The sequence below is a fragment of the Betta splendens genome, chromosome 15, assembly GCF_900634795.4.
Source record: "Betta splendens chromosome 15, fBetSpl5.4, whole genome shotgun sequence".
NCBI lineage: Eukaryota > Metazoa > Chordata > Actinopteri > Anabantiformes > Osphronemidae > Betta > Betta splendens.
Window position 1 is genome coordinate 11,271,550 of NC_040895.2, and position 24,847 is coordinate 11,296,396.

Consider the following 24,847-nt stretch of genomic DNA (forward strand, 5'->3'; position numbering starts at 1 on the left):
GCGTCGGATCGTTTCCCACGTCTATCATAGAGATATCCAACTAAGGTCTGCTCGTGCTGTCACTTTGGCGCACCAGACATCGGTAACATGTGGTTTTAATATGACCAAAGTTTATGTTTTAGAGAGAAAGATTTTTAGCTTTTATGTTTTTACATAAGCCACGATAGTTCTTGAATTATGGTCTTAAATATTAACACTGTGGGACATCTAAACAGTCATGGTTAGAGATTCGTGATGTTTTTTACACAACGCTGAAAGAAACTGTACACTAAGGAAAACATTAATGGAATTATTATACTTCGTGAGGAAATTGGTGACCGTGGTTTTCACGTGTTCTTCCCATTGGTTTGGGCTGTGGACGTTGCTCCTAATCTGTGACAACGGCCTTTTCTATGACGACGTTGTAGGGGACGTCCAGTGAAGCAGTATATTATGTTGTCATCCGAGCGTGGTGTTGAAAATACATCATATCAGTCGGACCTCAGCATTAAAAACACGGGAAAAAGGAAAACAAAATACTGCAGACCGGCAAGTCATAACTACATAGATCACACACGGAGCGGATGGAGTTAGATAAACTTAGAACGAAAATCGTTCAAAACGGCTCTTTTACAAACTACAATAAGTCATATTTAATTAAGAGTCATGCGTGGACCTGGGGCAATGCTGTAACGCAACAATACGTCAGCCTCATTATTTGTTGGTCGTTATTATATATTTTGAATTTATATTTGTAGTTTGTGGTGTTATACTTTGTGCTGTTACATGTTTGGGGTGAGAAAATTCGACAATGCTAAAAAAACTGATGCGGACAGATGTTCATTTAAGAGGCCATTTAATTTATTACAGTCTATGGTTTTATAAAGCTCGTCGGGACTAATAGGTTTAGCCAAAGCCGCACAGGAATGTGAGCATCTTCAGGCAACGTTCGTTTGGACTGAATTAAGCGCCCCATTTTAAAAATGAATACGGTCTCCTCCTGCGTGCAAGTGTTATAATAAGACTATGAAAAATAAGAGGAGAGAGCAAGTTAACATTCCAATAAAAACGTCTGCGATGCTGCTTTTACAGTACATTTCTCAAACAAAATAAAATTGATTGGGAACTGAAGGATCCTCAACAACTCGAACTAAATTAAAGTGACGGTGGTTCATGATAGGTTCGGAGTTCAAACTGCACAGACAATAAGGACCAGCAGGGAAGTTGTTAACCGCTTTGTGAATACGTGAACGCAGATTTCTTTATTCTGTGAAGTCTTTTTGTCTCTAATGTTGTGGTGATGGTGTGGCATGATGGAAAACAGAAAGCGTGTTCAGGTGTTTAAAACCTGTCAGGACACTGTCTCACCTTTAGTTTCCTGCCTCATAAAAACCCGGCACACTTCGAATTAACAGCAACAGGGCTTCACTGTGAATAAAATAATAATAATAATAATAAATAATAATAATAATAATAATAATAATAATAATAATAATAATAATAATATAATAATATGACAACAATAAACCACAGAAAACTATAACAACAAAACCATTTAAAACAACAAACAATAATAATAGAGACAGTCATTATATTTGTAATATTACACATTTATAGTCGTTTGAGTGTTTTCAAATGAAATATTTACCTCTTCGCCCATGAAGCTCTTGATAATAGGTCGGTCTTTATGTATAATATATTCTGAATACTTTAAAGTGTTGATGCCCATGGTCTGATTTGAAGCTGCAGGATGCAATGTGCTGTCAGGGTTGACATGTGACGTTTGAAATTGTCTTATTTTCTAAGCGGATGGGGTGTGGTGGTGTTGGGTGGGGGGTGAGACGAGAATCCTTTATGTGCATATAATCACAGCTCGCTGCCCACACCACGTCTGTACTTTAAAGGCTGTAGAGTGGTTTTCTCAGGATGCTGATCTGAAAGAGGTGCTAACACTGCCATCTGAGCTGGACACGTCGAAGTGAGACGAAGCTGTGCAGTTTGGCTATGACGACGGAAGAAAAAACAAAGTTTTACCTAGGCAATATTTGCTTGATGTGCTTAAACATTTTATACATTACGTAAGTGTTGTTTGTTTTGATTGGTGTGTCAAGATAGGGATTTGGGAGGGCATCTCCAGCTTGATATTGTTAGAAAAGGGCAGAAAACAAAAAGAGGAAGACCTAAGGGACAACACGCATTCGCTCTCTACTCTCGCTCTACTCTCTCTCTCTCTTCTAGCGCGAGCGAGCGCGAGCGGGGCGACGCGAGAGAGCCACCGACAGGGGGCGCTCCGAGAGCGATGAGCGCAGCAGAGCGAGCGCGAGGAGAGAGAGAGACGACCGCCACGGGCGCGCGCGAGCGGGGGCGCGATCGAGCGGGGAAGATCGATCAGCGAGCGCGGGCTCTCTCGTTGAGCTCGCGTCGCGCTCTGTCTGTCTCTATCGATATCTGTCTAGCACCTGTAGCGCCTCTACTCGACGCTCTCTCTCTCGCGCACCTACACGTTCGCTCGCCTCGCGGGAGAGCGCTCTCGTCGCTCGACTCGAGCGATCTGACAAGAGATAGAGCCGGACGCGCGCTAGCTCGAGACCGCAGGTCCTCGATCATCATGCTCTATCTTATAGCGCTCTCTTTCTCTGTTCGCTCTATCTTATGATCCCATATTGCTCTCTCTTCTTTAGTCTCTCTCCAGCTCTCGTCTCTCTCTCTCCCTCCCTTTCTCTCTCTCTCTCTCTCTGCTATGTGCCATGCTCACCCTCTTCTTCGTGGATATGGCCACCCAGCTGCTCCAGCCTTCCCATTCGCAGACCACGTGACCCAGCTCGCATGCCCTTCACTAGTTCATTCAGCATGATGGCTGCGGATGCTGCGGATGCTCCGCGCTGCATCCTGCATCCGAGCCGGCTCTCCTTCCTCTTCCTAACCGTCACCCCTCTCCTCTCTGCCGGCCCCGACGCCGGCGCTGCTCGGTTGTCCGGCCGGAAGACACCCAAAGCGGGGATCTGTCCGTGCAGGACGGGATCCTGAGAGCCACGGAGGGAACTCGCTTCGTGCTGCGGGTGTTTACTACTCCATATCTCCTGTCACGAGCGTTTCCAGCGGCGTGAACGCCAGCGGCCAGACCCGACTCCGCTCCGGACGGCCGTGGGATCGCGTTCATAGAGGAGCCGGGTGCGGAAAACGGGGTCGCGCAGGGGCGGCTCCGTTCCAAAGGGAAACCCGTGCGAGGAGGAGAACCGCCGCAGCTCCGGACATCGAACTGCTGGGGCTCCTTCCGATCCAGCTCAAGTCACAACTCCGTTCTGGTGGAGCTGCTCGCCAAAGACCTGCGCAGGGGCGAAAGGGTCAAATACTATTCCATGTGCGCGTTTGATGGAGCGAAATGGGAGCACTTCAGCACCAAAGACTTCTGGCTGGCGGTGACGGAGAGACCCGCGGACGCGCACGTTTGGCTGCAGGCGGGCGTCTCCGTGCTGCTGCTGGCTCTGTCCGCGCTGTGCAGCGGTCTGAACATCAGCATGCTGGCGCTGGACCCCGTGGAGCTGCGGGTGCTGCAGAACAGCGGCACCGACAAGGAGCAGAAGTACGCGCACAAAATAGAGTCGGTGCGCAAACACGGCAACTACATCCTTTGCACCGTGGTGCTGGGCAACGTGCTGACCAACACCTGCTTCGTGGTGTGGATGTGCCAGATTCTAGGGATGACCGCTCTCTCCACGGCCTCGTGCACCTTCGGGATTTTTCTTCATCGGCGAGATCTTACCTCACTCCGTGGCGTCCAGGCACAAGCCTCGCCATCGCCTCCAAGACGCTCTGCGCCACGCGCCTGCTGATGCTGGTGTTCTTCCCCATCGCGTACCCGGTTGTCCAAGAATCCTGGACGTCCTGCTGCGCCAGGAGATCAGCAGCTTCTACACCAGGGAGAAGCTGGTGGCCATGCTGCGCGTCACGACCCGTACCACGACCTGGTCAAGGAGGAGCTCAACATTCATCCAGGGAGCCCTGGAGCTGAGGAGCAAGACGGTGGAGGACGTGCTGACGCCGCTGTCCGACTGCTACATGCTGGCGTCGGGACGCCGTGCTGGACTTCTGCACCATGTCCGACGTGATGCAGAGCGGCTTCACGCGCCATCCCGGTCTACGAGAACAGAGCGGTTCCACATCGTGGACATCCTGTTCGTTCAAAGACTTGGCGTTCGTGGATCCTGACGATTGCACCCCCTTAAAACCATCACTCAGTTTTACAAGCACCCCATGCACTGCGTGTTCAATGACACGAAGCTGGACGTGATGCTTGAGGAGTTTAAAAGAGGTAGGTCCTCGCACGTGCACTTTACAAGTGATTATTCTATAAATAAGGTGCCGTGTGCTTTGGAAGTCTGGAGCGTCCTCCCACCACCTACCAGCTCCGTCTTCTTTGGAGTGACTGTGAACTTGAAAGCTTGAAAGTCTGTGGAGATGTCACCATATGCATCAGTGTATTGGCTCGCACTGGGCCTGTCAGTAAAAGCCTTTGATCCCCAGAGCAGCCAGAGCCACACGAGGAACTTAATACAGTGTCACGTAGTCAGCGTGGTTCAACCCGAGGTTGGAGGTTGAGAGTTATCTGTCTTATTTATGAAGTCGGTTATTTCCCTCTGATGACACAGATTGTTTTCGTGCCCTGAACCCCTCACTGCCTGATCCGCTCCATGTGTGTGTGTGTGTTATCTGTCACGATCTGGGTTTTGTTTCCTGTTGTTTCCTTGTCTTATTTTGGTTCCAGGTTCCATTTCCGGTTTTATTTTGGTAGCACTCCCAGTTTCTGTTTCCGTTCTTGCTTTACTTCCTGTTATCAGTTCTGTTCTCCCTAGTTCATTACCCACACCTGTCGGTAATCAGTAATCAAATCACTGTATTTAACCACCACCTGTGTCCTTAGTCGCTGCCAGATGTTGTTGATTCGTGTTTCTTCAGTGTATTCGAGTTTGATTAGCGTTCCGTGTCTCCTCAGTGTATCGTGTTACTTCAGAGTTTCGTTGTTCCCTGAGTGTTCCTAGCTTCCGTTGTTTTCGTGTTCGTGTTCCGTGCTCGTGGTGCCTGTCCTGTTTTGCCTTGCCGTGTATCTGCCTGTAAACGAACCTGGACTACTACCTGACCGTGAGTTTGCCTATCCCTGCCTGTACTTTCGCCGCGCCCTTTTGTGTATGACCTGGACCGTCTGACCGTGCCTTGAGAAATAAACCTTTTTGATCATATCCTGCCTTCGTGCTGGCATGTGGGTCCGCCACCTGCCGAGCCTGACAGAACAATCTGGCCAAACTTGGACCCAGCCAGCACTTAGCCTCCGGTCAGGTCAGTGACTGTTTTTCCTTGTTTTTTTTTTACGGCGAATATAACTCTCCCGGGAAGTATGGAGTTTACCTGCGCCGAGCTACCCAGCGACCTACATGTTTATTTCGAGATCCTCGCGGAGGATTACCGACGGGCTAGTAACCCGGAGGACCAGCGCTGCGCCGTGGAGGTGGCGATATTGACGCTGGAGGACGATGACACCGCGTTAGATCACCCCAGTGTTCGTCGCCTCTATGAGCGACTGTGCGCGAAGTCTGACGAGCTAAGCGACGCGCTCTGCACCACGCCAGCGCCGGTCGCACCGCCGATGGTTTCGGTTTCCTCCTCCCCGCCCCGTCGGATCGTCGTGCCTGCACCAACCTGCCCAGCTCCATGGTTGTTTCCCTGGGAGGATTTCCTGCTCTCACGCGGTCCTCAGTCTCCAGTTCAGCCGCGCGGTCCTCAGTCTCCAGTTCAGCCGCGCGCTGCTCAGTCCCCAGTTCAGCCGCGCGCTGCTCAGTCCCCAGTTCAGCCGCGCGCTGCTCAGTCCCCAGTTCAGCCGCGCGCTGTTCAGTCTCCAGTTCAGCCGCGCGCTGTTCAGTCTCCAGTTCAGCCGCGCGCTGCTCAGTCTCCAGTTCAGCCGCGCGCTGCTCAGTCTCCAGTTTCAGTCGCGCTGCTAGCCCTCAGTCTCCAGTCTCAGTCGCGTGTGTGCCCAGTACTCCCAGTTCAGCCGTGTGTTGCCCAGACCCCAGTTCAGCCGTGTGTTGCCCAGACCCCAGTTCAGCCGTGTGCTGCCCAGACCCCAGTTCAGCCGCGCGCTGCCCAGACCCCAGTTCAGCCGCGCGCTGCCCAGTCCCCAGTTCAGCCGCGCGCTGCCCAGTCCCCAGTTCAGCCGCGCGCTGCCCAGTCCCCAGTTCAGCCGCGCGCTGCCCAGTCCCCAGTTCAGCCCGCGCGCTGCCCAGTCCCCAGTTCAGCCGCGCGCTGCCCAGTCCCCAGTTCAGCCGCGCGCTGCCCAGTCCCCAGTTCAGCCGCGCGCTGCCCAGTCCCCAGTTCAGCCGCGCGCTGCCCAGTCCCCAGTTCAGCCGCGCGCTGCCCAGTCCCCAGTTCAGCGCGCGCGCTGCCCCGGTTCAGTTCCGCCGCGCGTGACCGTCCCCAGTTCAGCCGCGCGCTGCCCAGTCCCCAGTTCAGCCGCGCGCTGCCCAGTCCCCAGTTCAGCCGCGCGCTGCCCAGTCCCCAGTCCAGCCGAGCCCGGTTCAGCCTCCAGTCCAGCCGCGCGCTGCCCAGTCCCCAGTTCAGCCGCGCGCTGCCCAGTCCCCAGTTCAGCCGCGCGCTGCCCAGTCCCCAGTCCAGCCGAGCCCGGTTCAGCCTCCAGTCCAGCCGAGCCCGGTTCAGCCTCCAGTCCAGCCGAGCCCGGTTCAGCCTCCAGTCCAGCCGAGCCCGGTTCAGCCTCCAGTCCAGCCGAGCCCGGTTCAGCCTCCAGTCCAGCCGAGCCCGGTTCAGCCTCCAGTCCAGCGAGCCCTGTTCAGCCTCCAGTCCAGCCGAGCCCTGTTCAGTCCTCCAGTCCAGCCGAGCCCTGTTCAGTCTCCAGTCCAGCCGAGCCCTGTTCAGTCTCCAGTCCAGCCGAGCCCTGTTCAGTCTCCAGTCCAGTCGAGCCCTGTTCAGTCTCCAGTTCAGTCGAGCCCGGTTCAGTCTCCAGTTCAGTCGAGCCCGGTTCAGCCTCCAGTCCAGCCGAGCCCTGTTCAGCCTCCAGTCCAGCCGAGCCCTGTTCAGTCTCCAGTCCAGCCGAGCCCTGTTCAGTCTCCAGTCCAGCCGAGCCCTGTTCAGTCTCCAGTTCAGTCGAGCCCTGTTCAGTCTCCAGTTCAGTCGAGCCCTGTTCAGTCTCCAGTTCAGTCGAGCCCTGTTCCGTTCCCCGTTCAGTCGAGCCCTGTTCAGGTTCCCGTTCAGTCGAGCCCAGTCCAGTCGAGCCCAGTCCAGGTCCCCGTTCAGTTGAGTCACGCTCTGGTCCAGCCGAGTCTAGCCCATGTTCCAGTCCAGTCGAGTCACGCCCCAGTCCGGTCCAGTCACGCTCAGTCCTTGTCCCAGTCAGAGGGCACCGTCCGTCTGACAACTGTTAGGTCCACCCAATCAGGCCCGACGTCTCCCCCGTCGAGCTCGGCAGCAGTAAGCTGTCATGCCAGCTCCGGAGGGGACGCCGTTCCAGTTCCTGTCGGCCATGTTGCGGCCGTTCCTGTCGGCCATGTTGCGGCCGTTCCTGTCGGCCATGTTGAGGCCGTTCTAGTCCCTGTTCCTGTTCCTGTCGGCCATGTTGAGGCCGTTCCAGTCCCTGTTCCTGTTCCTGTCGGCCATGTTGAGGCCGTTCCTGTCGGCCATGTTGCGGCCGTTCCTGTTCCTGTCGGCCCAGTAGATGCCGTTCTTGTCCCTGTCGGCCATGTTGCGGCCGTTCCAGTCCCTGTCGGCCATGTTGCGGCCGTTCCTGTCGCTGTCGGCCATGTTGCGGCCGTTCCTGTCGCTGTCGATCCGTTAGGGGTCGTTCCTGTTCCTGTCGGCCAAGTAGATGCTGTTCCTGTTCCTGTCGGCCATGTTGAGGTCGTTCCAGTTCCTGTCGGCCATGTTGAGGTCGTTCCAGTTCCTGTCCCTGTCGGCCAAGTTGAGGTCGTTCCAGTTCCTGTCCCTGTCGGCCAAGTTGAGGGCGTTCCAGTTCCTGTCCCTGTCGGCCAAGTTGAGGGCGTTCCAGTTCCTGTCCCCGTAGGCCAAGTTGAGGGCGTTCCCGTAGGCCAAGTTGAGGGCGTTCCCGTAGGCCAAGTTGAGGGCGTTCCCGTAGGCCAAGTTGAGGGCGTTCCCGTAGGCCAAGTTGAGGGCGTTCCCGTAGGCCAAGGTGAGGGCGCTCCCGTCGGCCAAGGTGAGGGCGCTCCCGTCGGCCAAGGTGAGGGCGCTCCCGTCGACCAAGTAGAGGTCGCCCCTGTCTCTGGTCCCCTTCCCGTCGGCCCTGTAGCGGTCGTTCCAGTCCCTGTCACCCTCGGAGCCGCAGCGCCCGCCAGCCTCCAGGAGGAGGCAGCGCCTGCTGCAGTTCCTGCGCACCTCCAGGAGGAGGTCGCGCCAGCCGCAGTTCCGGCGGACCTCCAGGAGGGGGTCGCGCCAGCCGCAGTTCCGGCGGACCTCCAGGAGGGGGTCGCCAGGAGGGGGTCGCGCCAGCCGCAGTTCCGGCGGACCTCCAGGAGGGGGTCGCGCCCGCCGCAGTTCCGGCGGACCTCCAGGAGGGGGTCGCGCCAGCCGCAGTCCCGGCGGACCCCCAGGAGGGGGTCGCGCCAGCCGCAGTCCCGGCGGACCCCCAGGAGGGGGTCGCGCCAGCCGCAGTCCCGGCGGACCCCCAGGAGGGGGTCGCGCCAGCCGCAGTCCCGGCGGACCTCCAGGAGGGGGTCGCGCCCGTCGCAGTCCCGGCGGACCTCCAGGAGGGGGTCGCGCCCGTCGCAGTCCCGGCGGACCTCCAGGAGGGGGTCGCGCCCGTCGCAGTCCCGGCGGACCTCCAGGAGGGGGTCGCGCCCGTCGCAGTCCCGGCGGACCTCCAGGAGGGGGTCGTTCCCGTCGCAGCTCCCGCTGCACCGGCATCGGTTCCTGGCGGCCCGGCTCCGGCCGCACCTGCACCGGTTCCTGGTGGCCCGGCTCCGGCCGCTCCTGCATCGGTTCCTGGCGGTCCGGCTCCGGCCGCATCTGCACCCGTGTCTCGTCGCGGTGGTCCAAGGAGGACGCCGCTGGTTCCCGTGTCTCGTCGCGGTGGTCCAAGGAGGACGCCGCTGGTTCCGGTCTCTCGTCGCGGTGGTCCAAGGAGGACGCCGCTGGTTCCGGTCTCTCGTCGCGGTGGTCCAAGGAGGACGCCGCTGGTTCCGGTCTCTCGTCGCGGTGGTCCAAGGAGGACGCCGCTGGTTCCTGTCTCTCGTCGCGGTGGTCCAAGGAGGACGCCGCTGATTCCTGTCTCTCGTCGCGGTGGTCCAAGGAGGACGCCGCTGGTTCCTGTCTCTCGTCACGGTGGTCCAAGGAGGACGCCGCTGGTTCCTGTCTCTCGTCGCGGTGGTCCAAGGAGGACGCCGCTGGTTCCTGCCTCGTCCTTGGTTCGGCTGCCGGACTGGTGGCCTCACCCTCGGCGCATCCTGCTGCGTGGGTGGCGCTGCCTCCTGCGGCGACGCCCGCCTCGACTCCTCAGTCTCTGGGATCAGCGTCCACCTGGAGGACGCTGCCATGCGGGGTGGTCCCCGGGGACATCGGCCCAGCTCAAGGGCACTAGGAGTGCCACTCCGGCTCAGCGGCGGCTGAGAAGGATCTCGCCGCGCCTTCACCCTCCATGAAGGAATCCCTGAACTTCGTGTTTTTTCCCCGTTCATGGACCTTGGTTTTGTCGTGTGGACTCGTGTTTTGGCCCTCCCCCGGTCCTCCCTCCACCCACCCTGCTCGTGTGCCTTGAGGGGTAGGGATTCGGTCCCTCCGCCTGGGACCACCCTCCGCCCGCCCTGGTTCGGGGGGGGGGGCTTCCATGGGCGCCGTGGAAGGCGCCATAGGGGGGGGGGTACTGTCACGATCTGGGTTTTGTTTCCTGTTGTTTCCTTGTCTTATTTTGGTTCCAGGTTCCATTTCCGGTTTTATTTTGGTAGCACTCCCAGTTTCTGTTTCCGTTCTTGCTTTACTTCCTGTTATCAGTTCTGTTCTCCCTAGTTCATTACCCACACCTGTCGGTAATCAGTTAATCAAATCACTGTATTTAACCACCACCTGTGTCCTTAGTTCGCTGCCAGATTGTTGTATTCGTGTTTCTTCAGTGTATTCGAGTTTGATTAGCGTTCCGTGTCTCCTCAGTGTATTCGTGTTACTTCAGAGTTTCGTGTTCCCTGAGTGTTCCTAGCTTCCCGTGTTTTCGTGTTCGTGTTCCGTGCTCGTGGTGCCTGTCCCTGTTTTGCCTTGCCGTGTATCCTGCCTGTAAACGAACCTGGACTACTACCTGACCGTGAGTTTGCCTATCCCTGCCTGTACTTTCGCCGCGCCCTTTTGTGTATGACCTGGACCGTCTGACCGTGCCTTGAGAAATAAACCTTTTTGATCATAATCCTGCCTTCGTGCTGTGCATGTGGGTCCGCCACCTGCCCGAGCCCTGACATTATCAGAGCTGCAGACTAGCGTTAGCCAGCTATTAAGGGAGGCGTTTAGGACGAGCAGCCCCCGGAGCCGATGCTTATCTCTGCGACTCAAACATATTTTGTCTGATAAGCATCTTTGCCGATAAGTGGATTCGCAGCGTTGCAGCGCACGCACGCACACACACACACACACACACACACACACACACACACACACACACACACACACACACACACACACACACACACACACACACAAAGCAGCAGCATCCGCTCACTGCTGAGCGGCAGCGTGGGGCCTATTCATTCTCAGTAATAACTGGTTCTGATTCAGAATACACTGAACTCAATGGATCCAATCAGTCTATCAGGATGTGACTGGGGACACACTGGTGATAGAAAGCAGCAGATTTCCACTTCCTGGTCACATTTACTACTTCATCTTGTCAAGATCATGCTTTTGATAGCTTTATTGGTGACTATTGGCTGCCGTCTCGTTACTTCAACTAAATTCCAGCTTCACCTTTACAATGACTGCGTGCGGCAGCTGTGAGCGGGCAGGGGCTTTGAAGCTGTAGGTCGTCATCGTCCGACCCTGTGGAGCAAGCATGAAAATTCACCACTAACCTTTCCTGCTTCCGACTTTGCTCAGGTGGATAGAAAGACCCCCGCTGAAAGCCAGGCTGGAAACTGGGAGGAGGTGAGAGCGGTGAGGGGCATAGAGTGGATATGCCACCAGTCACGTAAGACACAGAGGAGTGTGATACCCAGTGAGATTAATCAGCCAGCGTCTAATAATATGCTCCCTATTCAAACAGATCATACTATATAAACCATGCAGCCTGGAAGAGCCCAGGAAGCCGGCGAAGCAGAAACATTAGGAGACGAGAGGAAGGGACGACCGCGCTAGACCCAGTTTTGCTCCAGGCACGAGTCTGCGAAGTGTGTGCCGCTCTGCGAGAGCATTACGTAACACGCGAATGATGTAATGCCGAATCTGGGCACATCAGCAGCTGAGGGCATCCACCTCTCATTTACCTGAACTCTGCAGACGAGCTGACCTGAGCGCCGGCTTCGCATGCGGCCGTGGCTGCGTGTCGGTCAATCAGCGTTTTTTTTTTTTTTTTTTGTCTCGTTGCCGTGGATTAAAGCATTTGATCCAGTTTATCCCTTGGCATTAATCCCCTAAATCGGCCCATCTCATGAGCCACTGATTTTATTCAAAGTCAGGTTGGAGATTGTTTATGTCTTTGTTATAGACACAGAATGATTTTGACTCAATTCAGTATGTGGCTAGAAAACGTACTTGACATGAGAAGCATCAGAGCTTTTAGGGTTAAGAAACCTACGCACATCTGAGTTGAAAATGAAGACAATGACCCGTGACAACTACCTTTGTGATGCAAATGGCGCAATAGAGTCGCGGAACGTTGGATGTTGACTTTGTGTCACATTTGCTCCATCAACTCTTTCCAGAGACGCTGTCGGCGAGCTGTGTCATTGTATCTGGCGGGTACGTGTGTGTGTGTGTGTGTGTGTGTGTGTGTGTGTGTGTGTGTGTGTGTGTGTGTATGTGTGTGTGTGTGTGTGTGTGTGTGTGTGTGTGTGTGTGTGTGTGTGTATGTATGTGTGTGTGTGTGTGTGTGTGTGTGTGTGTGTGTGTGTGTGTGTGTGTGTGTGGTGTGTGTGTGTGTGTGTGTGTGTGTGTGTGTGTGTGTGTGTGTGTGTGTGGCAGCAGAATGGCCAGTTTAGTCAGCAGATGCAAGCGTCCCCAGACTGATTGCATAATCTCAGTGTTTACGTAAGGGGCCAGTCTTCCAAACTGTCAAAGCGTCTCCAGACTAATCCCCCGCTGCACATTTACTACAGGCCTGAGTCACATGCACACACTGGGGCAGCCCTGACACTGGAACCATTTCATATTTAAGCCTCTGCGCTCCCATCGGCGCGCTGGTGCCGGTTTGCATGCGCCGATGCAGTTGGAGGCTGTTGACTCGTGTTATTTTTATCCCGTGACGTCTCCCCTCGACCCGTCGCCCGAGCAGTTTTCACCACGAGCTCACGCTCTCCTCTGCTTCCGAACACGCGCAGGTAAATCCCACCTGGCGGTGGTGCAGCGGGTGAACAGCGAGGGGGAGGGAGACCCCTTCTATGAGGTGATGGGCATCGTCACGCTGGAGGACGTCATCGAGGAGATCATCAAGTCCGAGATCGTGGACGAGACGGACCTGTACAGTACGTATGACGCACAATAAACACCGATTACGAAACCGAGCTCACACAATCGTTGTGACAGTAGCTGTGAATCAATTTTCCAGCCCCCACACCAAACAGACTTTGTCTCTGTCGCAGCAGCTGGCAGCTTGTGTGGCTGTGGTGAATATCTGCGCTGGAAAAGGCAATAATGATGAAAAAGGAATATTTCTCATCTCGTTCCTATTCCCGTTCTTTGCCATTTTCTCATTAAACTATTAATCCCACCTTCTCCCTCGCGCCGGCCCGAGCGACTTGCTGATGCATAATTAAATAAGGGGAATAAATAGCCCAGTCTTACAGAGAGTCAGCATAATCCTCTCATATTTAATTGGCTGGACAGACTCTCCATGGGGAGGACTCGCATGCCACACACCCTTCGTTTCATATCGCATCCCTTTTTCTGGTACTGGAACTATTGCACGTCACACTCGGGGGGGGGGGGCCTCCACTAACCGCTCTGCTCCCTGGAGACGCAGCGAAGCCTCTGTCACGGCTGCACTCGCGTGGGCGTCCGTAAACTCCGCGCTGATTATGCGTCGGCCTTTACATGATTACGCGTCTCGCAGCCGATCTCTCGAGACGTGGAGTCCGGGGCATTAGAGCAGCAGCAGCTGTTCCCGCTGCAGCCACAACGCAGTTAACACCAGTCCATCAGAGGTAGATTTACCCGGAACCGCGTCCGCTTACTTCAGGCCCTGATTTGTTTTTTCCGCCCCCGTAAACCCTCGTCCGCCATCTGCATACGCACATGTGACGTGACATCTGCTCAGCTCGCCATAACACGCACTTTACATCCTCTGCACTGTGTTTGCAGCCGACAATCGCACCAAACGCAGGGTGTCCAACCACGAGCGGAAGCAGCAGGACTTCTCCATCTTCAAGATGTCCGAGAGCGAGCTGAAGGTGAAGATGTCGCCCCAGCTGCTGCTCGCGACCCACCGCTTCTTGGCCACAGGTAGCGTCGAGCGTCTCTCTCTTCACGCGCGTCCGGGAGAAACAACCTTCTCCCTGCGCCCGTTGTGTCTTCTGCAGAGGTGGAGCCCTTTAGGCCCTGTCACCTGTCGGAGAAGATCCTGCTGCGCCTCATCAAGCACCCCTGCGTCGTGCAGGAGCTCAAGTTCAACGCCAAGAACAAACACTCCCCTCAGCACTTCCTGTTCCAGAGAAACAAGCCCGTCGACTACTTCGTCCTCGTCCTGCAGGTGAATGGCCGCGACGGCCGCGTCGGATCGCGATCGTTCAGGGCCATGCGTTGCAAATGACCGCGTTGACGTTGCAGGGACGGGTGGAGGTGGAGATCGGGAAGGAGGCTCTGCGCTTCGAGAACGGAGCCTTTTCCTACTACGGCATGCCCGCACTCATCCCGCCTCTGCCCATCGGTGAGTGACCGACACAGACAAGAAGGGAATAAGGGTTGAAGCGAGTACAATGAAAAGGCCGAGGCTGCGCTGGGATGGAGGCGTTTTACGGTGTGAAGCTAGTGTCTGTGCAGCAGCAGCAGCAGCAGCAGCAGCAGCCGGGGGAAGTCAGTAATTAAAGGAAGCGATTTCAGAGAATTTCCCCAGGATTAGATGGAGCTCAGCTGAGGCTGCAGATCAGTGAGCCTCTTCTCTCAAACGCGTGACGTCGAGGCTGCGCCGCGTGGAACACGCCATTAAATATTCTCAGACACTTAGACGTTTGTAAATCCCGTCTTTAACACGTGACACGGTAAATCTCCTAAAAAGCTGCAGCGGCCGCCGATCGCGGACTCTTTGCTGCGTTCTCGCCTCTCGCTGAGTCGCCGCTTTCCGTCTCCAGGCCACAGGAACAGCTCTCGCGGCAGCGGCCTGAACCAGTCGGACTCCCTGCTGAGCGGCGGCAGCGTCGGCCAGCTGGCGGCCGGAGGGGGGCTCTACCTACCCGACTACTCCGTGCGACAGCTCACAGACCTGCAGATCATCAAGGTTACAGACACAGACCCAGCACGGCACCATGTGGACCCGCAATCAGCCACTCATGCCATGCACCCAGTCCAATTTCCTGTAGAACCGCAGCTGCACGTTTAAACTCCTTCCATTTGATGTCTGACATTCCCTTCCCGTGCTGCAGAGTCGAATCCCTGCTTCTGACTGAACACAGACATCCTGTCTCCCCCCGTCCTTTAATCACTGGCCACAATTGGGCTCACACCAAATATGTTTGTGTCCCCTTGCTCCAAAACTGATGCTGATGCTGAACGCTGCTCCACAGATCACCAGGAACCACTACCAGAACGCGCTGACGGCCACCAGGATGGACAGCTCCCCGCAGACCCCGGACCCCATGGACCCGGACGCCAAGGGCCGGCCCCCGGGCCCCGAGGCGCGCTCCCACAGCATCGCCCTCCCGCTCACGCACGCGCACACGCGCCTGGGGCTGGCGCGCCTCGCACACCTCCACCCCCACGGCGGCCTCCGCAGCACGTCCCACCTCAACGAGCGGAACCGCATCGTCCGTGAGTGCAGCTCCGCAGCGCAGGTTTGGGCCTTTTGATTAGTTGGAGGTAAAGCGTGTGGCTTGGTGTCACTCTCTCCTCACAGGCAGCAAGTCTGACGGGCAGAGAAGTCCAAATGATACCGTGTTCCTCCGAATGGATGAGATTCCCTACATCCACGAGGACCGACCGGACTACGGAGAGAACGGTGACGACGCGGCCCGAACACGCCCTTAACTCCTACTTCCTCTCCTCCTAACCTTCCCTCGTCTCCTTCAGACTCGCCCGCGGACTCTCAGCCGTCCACGTCGCCCTTCATCAGCTCCCTGTCGCTGTCCGGCTCCGAGGAGAACATGGGGAAGAAGCTTCTGCGTAAACTGAGTGAGTGAGGCGTCGGATGCGCCCAAACTTTCCCATCAGTCATAGCAACCTGTCGATGGTCTCTTAGCAACAGGTGAGGCGTCGCGTCCTTCGCTGCAGCCTACTCCTTCCTGCTGAGCCAATGATCCAGATGCACGCTCACATTCACCATGACTCATTTAGTTTGTATTCAGTCGCGTCATGTGTTGGCAGCAACGGCAGTGACTGTGCGGCAGACGCCGACCCACCTAAACGTCAGCATGTCTCCGGTTTCTAGGCAACAAGAGGAGGAAAAAGTCCAGGGATGGAGAGAGGAGTCCGGAGGACGGCTCGGATCAACCGCCGGTGACGAGCTAGCGCAGCGACAGTGTGGAGGAGGCGCTGGGCCTCCTCACGCTGCGTAGACCCCCCCCCCACCATGTCTGCTGTAGCCACTGATATAACTCAGGTCCCCACTGACGTGCTCTGTCCCTTCACACCCCAGAACAATGACCGGGTCGAGGCCACTGAAGGCCGTTGGTTAGATCTAAACAGCAAACAGGTGGATTTCCCCTGCCTTACACCAGACTGTATGCAGCTGCAGGTTTCAATCCCGCGTTTTGTCGGTTGCATTCGTATCGTGAGCATTTAATCATCTCGTTTAAGCCATTGTGTGTTTTTAAGCCGCAGCGTAGCTTAAAATCGGACTCAACAGGATCTGCCAAATCTCAATACTTTCAATTATACCTGAGCCAACTTTAACCTTGTACTTGATCAAGAGTGGAAACAAAAGCATTGGGTGTTTATTTATTACAGGGCAGTTCCCACAATCTGAAAGCGATCTTTGCACAGGGAGCGTTCCCAACGCGGCCAGAAGGTTCCACCTACTGCCACCATAAGCAAAAGCACCAAGAAAAACACTAGACAAAAGCACATTTTATAGCGTTTTTATATCAGATGAAATAAAAGGTATTTAAACAAGCCATAACTTAAATCTTAACTTGAATGACTTTACATTGTATTCACTGGCCTCTCAGCGACTTATGCACAGATTAAAAGCATGTCTGAGACAGAAAACAGGAACTTGTTGCCGGATGTTTGTAACAATAATATCAGGTTTACGGAGTCTGATGTGATTTAAACATAGCAATAGAAGTCACTGCACAGTGAAGAGCGTAACGTGAGCGACTTGAATCATCACCTCAGAATTATAGCGTCAAACACCATCATCACATTAACAGCAGTCGCCTGCTCGTCCTCTCATTATTGCATTATTGCATTTGAAGCATCATCAGAGTCTCTGACCTCCTGCCACCTTTCTATGAACTTCACCCCAGTCACTAAAGCTGCTCACACCAACCTAAAATAAGCTAGAGGTCTTAGGATCCAAGTGGATATTATTATTGGATGGACAGTATTGATCCAACTTGCATGTGTGTCTTTGCTGCTCTTTACTGTAGACTTATCTATTGTACAAATATTTTCCTCATGCATGACGATGTACAAGGACGCATGGACGGGATGCCTCCAGTCCGCAGTAACTGCCCTGTACAGAAGCCATGCGACCTAATGCCATCTCACCTTTAAAAGCCATTCACTCCGAGAAGAAGAGAGAAAGTCAGGCCACTGCGCTATTATTGGGAAACTCTGGCAGGTACACGGAGTCAAAGGGAGATATGAAAGAGGAAGGCAATGACGCACACTGACGTCAAGTCAACTCCCCCCATGCAAGAACACACACACACACGCACACACACACACACACACACACACACACACGCACGCACACACACACACACGCACACACACACACGCGCGCGCACACACACACACACACACACACACACACACACACACACACACACACACACACACATAGACTTTATTCATTCTGCCTGGAAGCACTAAGGCTGTTGCTGCTAAGCTTTTCTTCACGGTGGGAGGTCCTTTGATCTGACAACTGGCTGAGCGAGGGCTCGCGTCAATCAGAAGCTCTGGCGAAGCAGAACGCTTTCAAAGCGCTCCCGTTCCGCTTACAGGGGTTTATATTTGCGACGTGACAGGAAAAGTTAGTTTTGTACAGCAAAATGCAGACAAAGTTTCCCAAAGATATCACGAGACAGACCATGTTCTACAACAGGACATTAGTAATATATTAATAAATTGATTAAACAACTTGTGTGCTTCTCGTCTTGCTTTACAATCATTTGCACTGCATCCACTGTAATAAAGTCTTATTCACTCCAACATATAGAACCTGCATTTAAAGCCCCTTGTTGGTTGCTTCATCTCAGCAGACGACCTGATGGAACAGGGTCTTGCTACAGTAGCAAACAGGCTGATAAGTGTGTTTGTGCCACTGATAAGAGGCTCTTGCATCACAGTGTGTGGTTCTACTCTAGGTTCCACCACTGTGGAACGCATTCCACGTGAGCTAACTTAAAAACGTGAATCACAGGTGAATTAATAACAGACAGGCGCCTACAGGTGAACTTTGCTTTACCGGGGTCCCCGCGCACGTGGTCCCGGGCCTCCGAGCAGCGCCGGGCCTCACTGGACCACGGTCACGGCCTCGTGGATGGACGCGGCCACGTAGTCGATGTTCTTGGTGGTCAAGCCGCACATGTTGATGCGCCCGCTGGCCATTAGGTAGACGTGTTTCTCCTTCTCCAAATACTCCACTTGCTTGGCTGCGGAGAAAAGAGGCAGAATTGGACTTAGCTCCTCGCTGGCGGCTGCTTGGACTCGTCACGGGCTGCGGCTGCGTCCGCTCTGCGCTCACGGTTGAGGCCTGTGAAGCTGAACATGCCGATCTGCTGTGTGATGTGGTCCCACGTCCCCGGGGTCCTCAGGGCGTGAAGCTTGGCCTTCAGCTGAGCCCGCATCAGCAGAACCCTGTCGGCCATGGTCTTCACGTTGTCCTTCCTGCAGGCAAAATCACCGCATGGGTCACGAGCATCGCACCCGGGGCACCGCCGCGACCCGTGCTGACCATTCGTCGAAGAGCTGAGGCGAGTTGAGCGTGAGGGCCACGACGCGGGCTCCCTGGGACGGCGGGTTGGACCAGGTGACCCTGGCGATCTTCTCCATCTGCGACATCAGGCGCCTCAGGCTGTCGGCGTCGCGGGCCACGACGGTCAGGTTGCCGACCCGCTCGTCTGAGGAGACAAACGGCACAAGAGGCTGGAAGGGAGGCGGCGGCTCCAGAGCGCCCCCCTGTGGAGGAGCTGCGACCTGCAAACGGCGCCGCCGGAGCCGCTCACTGTAAAGGCCGAAGTTCTTGGAGAACGACTGGGCGCAGAACACCTCGAAGCCGGCGGAGACAAAATGGCGGACGGCCCAGGCGTCCCTCTCCAGGTTCCCCGAGGCGAAACCCTGGTACGCCGAGTCGAAGAACGCGAACAGCTGCCTCCTCTGGAAAACATCAGGCCATTAGGCAGCGAAGCGGCGGCGCGGCGGCCGACTGGCGGCTCAGACACACACTGCACCATCATGACTCTGGCGATCTGCCTCCACTGCTCCTGGGTGGGGTCGATGCCGGTGGGGTTGTGGGCGCAGGCGTGCAGGACAAAGATGGAGCGCTCGGGGCAGCTCTGTGAGAAAACACACACACACGGGCCCCGTTTGTGTGAAGTCCTTCTGAGAACAACCCACGGCTGCATTAAAGCCTGCTGCACGACGCTCACCTCCAGGTCGCCAAGGAAACCCGACATATCAAGGCCCCGCTTCGCCGCATCCCAGTACCTGTATGAGCGCACGTCCTCAAACCCAGCACTGGCGAACACAGCATTGTGATTTTCTGAAACAAACAGTAGGGGAAATTTAATGAATAAAACCCAGACTGTGTTCTGGATGTGTGCATACTGTACTGCAGGTGTACTTCACCCCAGGTAGGTGCAGATACGTATACGGGAGTTTTGGTGTTGTTGTTTCCATTGTAGTAACGACGGAGAAACTCCGCCCCAATCTTCAAGGCACCAGTACCACCCAGACACTGAACCGCCCCCACCTGGCAGTGACACACACACACACACACACACACACACACACACACACACACACACACACACACACACACACACACACACACAGTCGGCTGAAACCTATTATTAAGTTTCTTGACGCTCCTGTGTCCAGTCACAAACCCTGCTCTCCATGATGGCGGGACTCTTGTCTCCCAGCACGAGCCTGGAGGACGCGGCTCTGAACTCGGGCAGGCCGAGGATGGGCAGGTACTCGTGGTTTAACCGGTCGTCGTGCACGATGACCTTCTCCACCTTTTTCACCACAGGCAGGACCCACGGCTGGCCGTCATCCGTCCGGTAGGCTGCAAGAAGCAGGGGGAGGAGGAGAATGAAGAACGTGGCACATTTGGGGCACTGGTTGGTGACTTTTCACAGCACAGGCGTCAGACACTGTGTGGCCTCTATTTCCCAGGTGCCCAGTGGCTGAGCACCATCTGGAGCACTGACACTGGCAGTGGAGATTATGAGGCCCTGGCAGTCACACTGTCTGGGCTAAGCGCTGTGTCTCTCCCTGTTACTTCCTAATGTAAGCAGCGGGGATTACTACGATTAATAAGATTAACACCAAAGGAACGTGCAATGCGCTTGTTTCTCCGTTTGGGAGAGAAGCAGGAGAGCCTCGCGTTTACAGGACTCCAAAAATATGGAGCAACCACAACAATTGTTCTAGTTGTGCGCTGCATATGCAGACTCTGATGAACCAATACACGTATGTAGATTGGAATAAAATATTAAATTTAATAATGTAACTGTAAGCGGCCAATCAGGTGGGACTCACCTCCCACGCCGAGGTTCACCTTGGTGGGAAACGGGTCGTTGTTGAAGTCCTGCGTTAACTGGAACACGGCCACAGGAGCGGACAGCGGAACGTCACAAAACACCGACATGCTTTGTCTAGTTTTACTGGAAACGGAGGTGACAAAACGCAACGAGGAGCAGACACATCTGACGAACGAACGAGGACTTTGACTTGGATTTGGGCATTGGAAAGTGGGCTCGAGGCGCTTTTGCCAATAGAAACCGCGAGGCACCCGCCGAACCAATCGCAGCGCTGATCCGCCGCAGGTCAACGTTCAGAGAAAACGCACGTCGGCCAATTAACGCCTCTGGACGCGCGTCGAGCCCCAAAGTGGGTGGTGCGCAGGAGTTCGCTGCAATAACGCGTTTGACCAGAAGGTGGCGCCATAACCCCGTCGATGGCGCGTGAGGAACGTAAATCTAAAAATATCTACGGTGTAAACCTGCTGCTCTCCCATCACGTCTGCCTGCAGTCGCCGAAGGTGCTGGTGAACGAAGGCTCGGACTGTTCTTTGGTTGGAAAACTGCGTCAGCTACACTGGAACTGTGAGTCAGTGTAAAAAGAAGGAGCCACGACAAATCTCAGCTTGGTTCAGTTTAACTCAGCCATGATATAATACATCAGGAATGTTAGGGGTTTCAGTAGTAGAAAGTAGTTTTAATGAGTGTTTTCACCCAGTGCTGTACGTCGTGAAAATATATGCCAAATAAATGTATGTGTAATTAATAGTTATATAAATATCTGTATAGTTATTGTTTTTCTTCTCTATACTGCATGTAAAATAAAGTTACTTAACAGATTAGGATTTACTGTAGGATGATTTATGTACAAACATACATATACATAAACATAAACGTATTTACAATAAAAAGTTTCATAGAGAGATAAAAAAATATGAATCATAAATCTGAATGTTATTAAACATTGACTTTCAGGTGGGATCAGATTATTGAATAGTTGAATAGATAACCTGCTATCAGGCAGATGCAACATGTATCCAAACTAGAAATTAATCACATAGTTCAATACTTCCCAACCCCGATAATATTTTTATGTTTATGATTTAAAAAGTTTCATGTTGGAAGAATTATTGTTTTTGTTTAATTGAGCATTTCTGTCTAGATGATGTGTGTATTTTAAACTTTATTTAAAAAAAAAACATTTGTATATATATATATATATATACACAAATTCTGAAGTTTCATTTAGGAATGAATATATTATCATTCCATTAATTAGTGTTATCATCCACTGCTCACTTCTGTCACCAGAGTGGTAGCACTTATCACAGAACACTGAGCTATTTATCTTTGCAGATGTCTGGACCTTTCCCGGACCGGGACCCACCCTCCACTCATCTCTGCACTCTGACAGTAGATGTTTTCATTCTTTCCAACCAGGTGAGGGTGTCTCGTATGTTAGCTATCACTGTCAGCCCTGCAATTATGGGATTTGAGCTCCCAGAACAAGGCTTGGGGGCCAGGACGGGGGTTCGGTGTGTACACACACGTGGCCCCGGGGCCGCAGCCTGGACTGTGGTGCTGTCTTTGAGTCAGAGCAGGGAGTGACAGGAGTTCCCTCGGGCAAGGCAGCGCTCGCAGGGAGAGCATGTAGCGCGCAGATCAATGGGTTTAGTCAGCTGAACGTTCGCAGGCACTTTCTCTGCCTCCACGCTGGGACGTGGAACATTTATTTTGGCGTCTGGCAGCGCAATGCAAATATGACAAAAGGACTAGTGCCAACAGGACCTGTGCTGCGGCCGTGTTTTCATTCTGCGCGCAGGCCGTGCTGCTGCTGCTACGACGCTGACGCTACAGCACACAAAGGCACGAGACACATTCCAGCTGTGGTATCACTGAAACGCAAACAGCAGCGTGTGCGCACACACACAGCGCATTCCTGGAGGAGGGGGGGGGGGTCAACTCTGCTCACATGTTGCTCCGGGTCAGAGAGCTGTGGTGAGTGACCACCTTTCTAGCTTCCCGCCTTGTTTGTTTTCCAAAGACAGTGTCATCAATTCTCTAACACGAGAGCAGACACAGCAACAACAGAGGGCACGGGACCTCCCCACTGTTCCCAGTAAGGCCCAGTGACGGATGGAGCGCGCACGCAAAAACACACACCAGTGCAACATGCGTTTCACTGCATTCCAACATGCTGGTCTGCACGGCTCGAATTGATATCAGGACATGAAATCTCTGATATCATGACTATGACTAAGAATGTGCACACCTGAAGAATTACAGAGTACAGATAACATCTCTGTGACAGAACATGTTCAGCTTAGTGAATTCCAATTGAAAACATTTTCAATATAAAATCCCTTAAAATCTAAAAATAAAACCCTAAAAATCCTGCTTGGGATTCATCTAGCTAAACTAAGCTAAGCTAAGCTAAGGTAAACTAAACTTAACTAAGTTAAGTTAAGTTAAGTTAAGTTAAGTTAAGTTAAGTTAAGTTAAGTTAAGCTAAGCTAAGCTAAGCTAAGCTAAGCTAAGCTAAACTAAACTAAGTTAAGCTAAACTAAGCTAAGCCAAGATATAATAAACTAAGCTAAGCTAAATTAAGCTAAACTAAGGTAAGCTAAGCTAAAGTAAGCTAAACTAAGGTAAGCTAAGATAAGCTAAGCTAAACTAAACTAAACTAAACTAAACTAAACTAAACTAAACTAAGTTAAGTTAAGCTAAGCTAAGCTAAGCTAAGCTAAGCTAAGCTAAGATAAGCTAAGCTAAGCTAACCTAAGCTAAGCTAAACTAAGCTAAGCTAAGCTAAGCTAAACTAAACTAAGCTAAACTATACTAAGCTAAGCTAAATTAAGCTAAAGTAAGGTAAGCTAAGCTAAGATAAGCTAAGCTAAGATAACTGTAGCTTGTTTTAATTGTACAGACTATTGTACAGATAGAGGAAGTGAATCGGCATATTTCTAACAATTTTAAAGAATTCCTTAGTTGCCACTAAGGACCCGCAGGGGGCTGGATTAAGCGGCTTGGAAAATAGATGGATGGATATTTGTTGATTTGACTCTGATCGATCACACTTCTGAAAACGGCAGCTAGCGCGCTTGTTGTGGCCTTTACCCCACGAGGCTGGGTGGAACCTCCGAGCCAAGGTCTGCAGCGGCCTGTTCTAATTGATTAATGTTGTCTTTTGGCCAAATCAGGTTTGCCAGACCTCAACTTCATACAAATATGTATGCAAAGGAACAAAGACGGGAAGTAGAAGACTCGCGTCTGAATTTTTACACCAATCGTGATTGTTTGTTTATTTTTTGTCAGCAATTAGAATTCTGATTATGTCAATGATGATCTGTAAAGATTGTTTGAACCAGTGTGTGTTTTCTCATTGCATCCAGTCTGGACCTGTTTAACAACACAAATTTGTTGCATGTGACATGATTCATTAGCTTTGCTCAGTGAACCATTGCTTTGAATGTTATGATCATAGAGACAGTGTCAAGTTTAGTTTACGTATAATTACCTTTTGAATCTTTTATTTTAAAGCAACACTGTCTTTCCCAGGAGAGAGATTATTTCCTGAGCATATTGGACAAAGGCTAGGAGGGTTTTAACTCTGCTCACATGTTGCTCTGGGTTCCGGGTAGCATCCCGCCTTGTTTGTTTTCCAAAGATAGTGTCATCAATTCTCTAACACGAGAGCAGACACAGCAACAACAGAGGGCACGGGACCTCCCCACTGTTCCCAGTAAGGCCCAGTGATGGATGGAGCGTACACGCAGAAACACACACCAGTGCGTCTAACTGCATTCCAACAGCTGGTCTGCACGGCTCGAATTGATATCAGCATATGAAATCTCTGATCTCATGACTATGACTTAGAATGTGCACACCTGAAGAGTTAGTATGAGTACGAATAACATCTCTGTGACAGAAGATGTCCAGCTTAGTAAATTCCAATTAAAAACATTTTTAATATGAAATCCCTTATCAGATATATTTTCATTTCTGGACATTTATAGCCAGCACCCGCTTGGGACTCATCTAGTTAAACTAAGCAAAGCTAAGCTAAACTAAACTAAACTAAACTAAACTAAACTAAACTAAACTAAACTAAACTAAGCTAAGATAAGATAAACTAAGATAAGCTAAGCTAAGCTAAGCTAAGCTAAGCTAAGCTAAGCTAAGCCAAGCTAAGCCAAGCTAAGCTAAGCTAAGCTAAGCTAAGCTAAGATAAGCTAAACTAAGCTAAGCTAAGATAAACTAAGCTAAGATATACTAAACTAAACCAGACTATGCTAAGATAAGATAAAATTAAGATAAAATAAGATAAGATAAGATAAGAGAGGCTGAGCTAAACTAAACTAAACTAAGTTAAGTTAAGTTAAGTTAAGTTAAGTTAAGTTAAGTTAAGTTAAGTTAAGTTAAGTTAAGTTAAACTAAGATAAAATAAGCTAAGCTACGGTAAGATAAGCTAAGCTAAGCTAAGCTAAATTACGCTAAACTTAGGTAAGCTACGCTAAGATAAGCTAAACTAAACTAAGCTAAGCTAAGATAAGAAAACTGTAGCCTATATTTATTGTACAGAATGGTCGAGGAAGTGA

The 24,847-nt window shown here is 52.6% G+C and overlaps 1 protein-coding gene and 1 pseudogene across 1 annotated transcript; one reads left to right on the forward strand and one right to left on the reverse strand.

The window, feature by feature from the left end:
• The first annotated feature begins 2,782 nt into the window (after positions 1 to 2,782).
• On the forward strand, positions 2,783 to 17,640 carry LOC114841947 (metal transporter CNNM1-like; annotated as a pseudogene).
• Positions 17,300 to 20,490, reverse strand: LOC114841948 (aspartate aminotransferase, cytoplasmic-like). The gene is made up of 9 exons (XM_029127247.3): positions 20,269 to 20,490; positions 19,611 to 19,792; positions 19,351 to 19,474; positions 19,152 to 19,264; positions 18,954 to 19,058; positions 18,729 to 18,879; positions 18,458 to 18,623; positions 18,248 to 18,390; positions 17,300 to 18,155 (listed from the first exon to the last, which is right to left on the reverse strand). The coding sequence occupies exons 1-9, from the start codon at positions 20,375 to 20,377 to the stop codon at positions 18,016 to 18,018; spliced, it is 1,233 nt and encodes a 410-aa protein (XP_028983080.1). The 5' UTR covers positions 20,378 to 20,490; the 3' UTR covers positions 17,300 to 18,015.
• Between the last annotated feature and the right edge of the window lie 4,357 nt (positions 20,491 to 24,847).

Coding starts and splice junctions, on each gene's coding strand:
- LOC114841948 (XM_029127247.3), bottom strand. CDS start 20,377: ATGTCGGTGTTTTGTGACGTTCCGCTGTCCGCTCCTGTGGCCGTGTTC. Junction 18,880..18,953: donor AGATCGCCAGAGTCATGATG/GTGCAGTGTGTG, acceptor GATGTTTTCCAG/AGGAGGCAGCTGTTCGCGTT. Junction 18,156..18,247: donor CAGCTTCACAGGCCTCAACC/GTGAGCGCAGAG, acceptor TTTTCTCCGCAG/CCAAGCAAGTGGAGTATTTG.